General features: G+C 59.0%; 1 protein-coding gene across 1 annotated transcript; it reads right to left on the reverse strand.

Annotated features, from left to right (window-relative positions):
• Positions 1 to 2,464: 2,464 nt before the first annotated feature.
• On the reverse strand, positions 2,465 to 3,757 carry LOC147192227 (neuropeptide B-like). Its single transcript, XM_086132217.1, has 2 exons — positions 3,496 to 3,757; positions 2,465 to 3,084 (listed from the first exon to the last, which is right to left on the reverse strand). The coding sequence occupies exons 1-2, from the start codon at positions 3,742 to 3,744 to the stop codon at positions 2,944 to 2,946; spliced, it is 390 nt and encodes a 129-aa protein (XP_085988343.1). The 5' UTR covers positions 3,745 to 3,757; the 3' UTR covers positions 2,465 to 2,943.
• Positions 3,758 to 6,000: the final 2,243 nt, after the last annotated feature.

A 6,000-nucleotide genomic window follows, 5' to 3' on the forward strand; every position in this document is an offset into this window, starting at 1 on the left:
CCCCCGACACTGAACACGGATGAGCAGGTCCCTCAAAAGGGGGCGAAGCGTAACCCTCGGCTTCCGCATCCTTGCCGCATGGCCTCGGCCTGGCTGCCAGCGGTCGAGTGACGTGCCACGGCGGGCCCCAGTGACAGTTTGAGCTCCTGCAAGGACCGCAGTGTTCATCTTCAACGACTTCCGCCCGCCTGCCTGACCCACTTCCCTCCCACCAAAGACCCCCCTGCCAGCCCCCAACGCCGCGATTCATCCTGACAAAAATGAACGACCGTACTTTGACCAAGTTGTCGAAAGTACACGTTTGATTTCAAACGGAGGGAGTAAAAATAAAAAGACCAAAATAATCACTCAGCCGATGCCCAAAAAGAAATGAAGATGAAGAATTTACACTCGACGAAACTGTTAGCGCGTGCAATACAGTATCATTCCAAATAGTTGTTCATTTGTTCAACGACTTGGTACCAATAAAGGTCGGGTGTTCAAATCGGCTCACCTCTCATGGGTATTTGCCGCCCCCTGCTGGCAGTAACGTGGAACTACTACGGTAAAAGTGTTGATTTGAGTTTTTGTTGTCCGTTCCGTTTTTAGTGCATTGAGATGGTTTTTATAGATTTATTCTTGAACCGTAATTTCGATTTTACTTGTTTATTTGGTATTTTGTGACTAAATACAGCCAAATAAAATCGCTGAGCAACAATTAAGTCACATGACACAAGAGGGACTGACGTTCAGCGACCGGTTTGCTCGTCGCTTTCCAAAGTAAAAGCAGGCGTTTGCAAATAAATGTTTTTGATGAAACGCAAAAGCCAATCGGAAAAGACCGAAATCGGAGAATAATGACGTTTGAGCGAGCGGCTGAACCGAGTTAATCCGGAGGAGCCTCGTCGCCAACCTTTTCATCTCCCGTCATCCCTCCGTCCATTTTTCGATCGCGCGAGCCCTCGCCGCTCATCATACACTCGAAAGCGTTTCCGAAACGTCATTTCGAGCTCTTGCCGACAAAGCGCTTGCTCTGCGTGCTCGCACCCGAGGCCAGGACTCCACTCAATGATCCACCGTTCCGGTTGACTTTCTCCTTTGAGCGCACCTTTCGCTCTCCCGTGAACCCCCCCCCCCCCGACCCTCCCGCCTCTCCCGCACTTTGCGGCGCATCGGAAATAATGAAGATTGCCTCCTTGGGAGCGGCGCGTCATCGTCCAGACGCGCGATCGTTTCCTCCGCTTGTCTGAAGTGCCGCTGCAATCAGACGCCGGCGGAGACGCCCCGACCCCGGCGGAAGCGGCTCGTTAGCCGTGTCACCGAGGCCCTCGGTAAGTGCCGCGTCGCCTTTGACGTGAAACGATTTTCCTCCCGGCCCGACTCGGGGATCGGTTGCACAGATGGCCAAGGCCAATGCATGTGAAAGTCGAAGGCTTGGTTGTTTCGAGTGGCTGGAGCTCTACTTTACGAATGACAAAAGGAGAGATGGGATCCTGAATGCAGTTTATTCAAGGGGGAAAAAACGTCTGCACCGCAGCGCGTTCGAGAACACAACTCTCGGAACTAAAATCACTTCCTGCTTCTCTTACTTTGACAGCCAATCAGAACGTATCGACATGAAAACGCGTCTAAGCAATTATGAAACAACAGAGTATCATTTAGGTATGCTTAACGTGAAATAATATGATGCTCAAACATCAAATGACAATTAATAATATGACATAAGCTTCCACATGTTTCGCGAGGCGGCGTCAGAGTCCCTTCTGGGATCGGCGACGGAGTGACGTTGGCGGGGCTCGGGCCCGTCGGGGCCGGTCGGGGACCGACGCGTTCAAGCCGCCGCTTCGCGTCGCTCGGGACGCCGGTCGAAGCCGGCGGGCGCTCGCATCTTGCCGTGGCCTGACGCTTTTTTGCCCAAGTTTTCGGGTGCCAACAAATGGCCGCCACTCGTAGCGATTCAGCTGGATGCCGACGCTCGAGAGCCGCTCGTTTGTTTGTTTCCGTTTGTGGCGTGATGGGCTCCGACGTGCCTCGTCGCGTCGTGGGGAGTTTCGACCTGACGCCTCGGCAGACATCGCAACGATGCTCACGGACACTCCGTCCGATACCCGTCCTCTGAAAAACGCCACGAGCACTCCTGCGCCCTACTTCGGCGAGCGGCACGGTCGAGAGCTCGTCCGCACGACCGCGTGACGTACTGCCTCCCGGTGGCCGAGGTAGGCGCCCCAAGAGGGGGAGCGCAATGAATCGAGTTGCCTCGCGGCACGGCGACGCGCTGGCCGTTGACGTTCCATTGAATTTCCTCCCAAATGTTTTCTTGTCGGCCACGATAACGAGATGCGCAGTTTCAACGTTACCGCGGACGTGCTTAAGAATAGAAAAAGAGACCCCGGCGTCGTTTTTGCGCGCCACAAGCGTCGCGGGCGAGCGCACGGCCCACGGTGCCACGCAAACCGCGGGCCGTAAAATGCCGTGAGGCCAAAGGACGAGTAGTTGTCTTTATTTGACTTCTCGGGTCCCTTCGGGAACGTACTTTGTATCGGCGACGGGCTCAGATGGCAAACAAGGGAATAATAATAATAATAATAATAGATTTTATTTATAAGCGCCTTTCAAGACACCCAAGGACACTTTACAATAACAAATAACACAAAACAATACGGGTTGAGCAGCGGCAGCCAAAACGCGCCAGCGTTCACTCAACCCGAAAGTCAGAAAGAAACAAGGGAGGGAGAGGGGGAGAAAGTTTACTATATATTCGTAGTTAAACCGGGATCCATTGTGGGGGGGGTTACACAAAGAAGAGTTCTGGACCTATTGAAGCTTAGGCAGCCGTCGGCAAGTGCTCTCATGAGCCTTGCTTTTGGCGTCGACACAATTGCCGCATCGGGGACGGAGCGCAAATACGCAGGACGTGATCGGGACAAGAACGGACACAGAAATGCGCAACATTGAGACGGGGAATCAGAAAGCAAAGAAAAAAGCTGCGCACGTCGCATCGTCCAGGGAGAGGAAGACGTCGGCTTTGCACTTGAGCGTTGTCTCGTGGCCAAAGACCGGTTGGCAACTCGACAGGTTTGGCACGACGTTCCTGATACAGGTGAGCTGCAGAAGAGGAAAAAAATCCAGTCAATATACGGCAGCGCATCGACGGCCGGAAAACGCGGCTCTTGGGTTTTCTGTTGGCTTTGTTCCTTCACGTGCCCCGTTGTGCAGTGCGCTCTCGCCAGTTGCAATCTTTTGCTCAGTGCGCCCCCCCCCCCCACTGCTTTTTGGGCTCCTCCACCCACCACCCCGCACACGTGCACGCGCCACCCCGGCGCCCGCGTCCAGTCGCGCGGACGGAGCGGTCGCCCGTTGATCGCAAAGCAAATCGACAGCCGCCGGCACGGAGCCCCCCCCCCCCCCCCCCCCCGAGCCAACGTCGGAGCGTTTACGCATGCGCACGCCGACGGGCCCAAGTTGAACTTCACAACTCTTTTGCCAACGATACATTGCGTCAGGCAAAGCACCGACCGTTGTCTTGAGGCTCCAAGGCAGCGCTGGCGTCTGCGGCCGCCAACTCGGCGGCGGCGGCGGCTCCTCGCGGGCCGCTCTTCGGACGAAGGGCGACCTCCGGAGACCGGACAGCAAGCCGGACGCCCTGCCCACCGAGCGGTAGCCGGGGGCGGCCGCCTGCTTGTACCAGGCGGCGGCGGGGCCGCACAGCACCAGGGCGGAGAGAAGCGCGCAGGGCAGGAGCGGGAGCGGGCGTCGGGCCGCCATGTGGAGCTTGGCCTTCGACAGTCGCGAGCGAGGATGCGCTCCGCTGGCCGTTTTGCTCTTATAGCCGCCCGCCCGGTAATTGCTCTCGTGCGACGGGGCGGGGGAGTCGCTCGACCCCTCCCCCGCGCGCAGCAAATGTCCCTTTGTGCGGTGCCACCCCTCCCCGTTCCGTCGTGCGGTGCGACCCGCCCCCACCCCAGTTCGCTGTCACTGGAGCTGCGCATTCTTCATCTCGCGGTCACGGCTTGTGAGCCCGTCGGATCCCCGAGCCGCGTTGCGGGTGCGATGGCCGAAGGGGCCAATGGCTTCGGAGGCCGGCCGCGCGCCAAATGACGGACGTGTCACGCGAGCCGCATCTCGGCGATGACCCGCAGAATGCCTGCCGGCGGTTTTTAAACGGCTGGCGCCTACTCACGGCGCGCGGTCGTCGGCGCGACGTCGCGCACAAACGTTGCAATCCACCTCACAACATAAGAAGAAGAAGAAGAAGAAAAAGCGGCATCTCCCCGACTCGACGTGGCTTTGCTTTGGAATGGCCGTCCTCCGGCGGGCACCTTCCGCGTGCGCCTGCCGCAATGCCCCCGCTTCCAACGAGCCCGGCGCCGTTGGCACCGAGATGCGGGCAAGCAAAGCGGCCTTGGAGGACCCCGCCGCCGACGCTTTTGCAAGGCGTGAGGAAAGCCTCGCGGGCGGCCTTGGAAAAAAGCGTCCCTCGGACCGAAGCCCCGATGGCAACGGCGCTCTGCGGCTTGACCTTTCACCTCTGCTACTCCCTGCGCCCCGGCGCAAATACGCAACAGCCCTCTCCGGTTGCACTTGATAATATTTATCCTCCGTTGGACCCGCGCGGATCGCGGAGCGGCTGGGGGGGCTTCCGCAGACAAACCCGAGCGACCTTGAGTCCGACGCCGCCCCCTCGGTCCCGAGTGAGTTCAACCCCAGACGGTCCCCCCTCTCTTCTCTTGGAGCAAAGAGAGGCGAACGTGGCCCAGTCGGAGCGCCGCGCGGCCGCACATTTCTCCGCACGTCGCGGATTTGCCCCAAAGCGCAATCATTACGCGACCCCAATGCCTGCACTCGGTCGTTCAACTCTTCGACGCAATCGAACCGTCAACCGGCCGGCAGACGAGCCTCATCGGAGGAAATCGCTCGTCGGTTCGCGGAAGGGGTTCGAAGGTGGGCCGGCGATGTCCCGCATATTCCGTTCGCCGCGCGGCGCGAAAATCAAGGACTTGGTGCGGCGCGAAGGTTCCGCCGGATGACTCCTCACCGGGAGTCGGGCCGCTCCGCCGGCGGCTCGTGTGAGCCCGAGGAAAGGGCCCCTCTCTTGCAACGCCCCCTTTCATCTGTTGAGGGCAGTCTGGCTCCACGGAAGCGCGGGCGGGAGGGAGACGGTCAGCCGCGAGTCGGACATTGGAAGAGAATGTCAAGAGCGGCGGAAAACAATGAGACTCGCCTTGTCATTCTCGCGCCCGGGTGGCTTCTCTCCGGGTACTCGGCTTTCCTCCCATGTGCACTCTCGGTGCGGGTGTGAATGCCAAGGGTTTGTCCGTCGACGTGCGCCCCGCCATCGGCCGGCGACCCCTTAAGGGCGCGCCCCGCCGACTGCCCCAAGATGGCCGAGAGAGGCCGCGGCACGCCCCGCGACTCTCCTGCGGAGACGCGCGATTCCAAACTGGATGATTGACATTCGGCCTTTTCGGGATGGGGCGCCAAATGCTCACTGGACAAGGGAAGCGCTCGTGAGCCGAAGATGTCTTCTGGTTCTGTGCGCACATTTGGGTGTGATTCTCACAATGGCCGCATTGAGCGCCCCCAGCCCCCCCATCTCGAGTTGTCCATTTTAGCCGTGCAAAGGAGCCATTTCTCGATCGCGCAATCTGGCCTGCTTTGGGGAATCGCCCGGGAAAACCAGCCGTTCCTCACTTTGACTCAGACTGGCCTCGCCAGTCGCCCGGCGCGACGAGCCGGGACGCCGAGTGGGTGAATGCGCCGGTTTACGCCGGGTGTGGCGGTGTTGTCGGCGTTACGAGGGCCGCAGGCGGCAGCGGGCTTCTGTTATCTGTGGCGCATGTTCAAGGGCCGCAGCTAATTGAATTTCCTGTCGCGCTACTGTTCAAGTCCGGCAAGGCGGGGAAAGAAACAAAAAACAACAAAGAAAAAGACCAGATGACGTTGTCGCCTCTGAAAAGTGATTTTGAACTGTGTGAAATCCTCACTTGCCGCCCTCACAAAATCGCCTCACGTGAAGACGCT

This window comes from Hippocampus guttulatus, chromosome 16 (assembly GCF_054856545.1).
Source record: "Hippocampus guttulatus isolate MCC_2025c chromosome 16, RoL_Hgut_1.0, whole genome shotgun sequence".
Lineage (NCBI taxonomy): Eukaryota > Metazoa > Chordata > Actinopteri > Syngnathiformes > Syngnathidae > Hippocampus > Hippocampus guttulatus.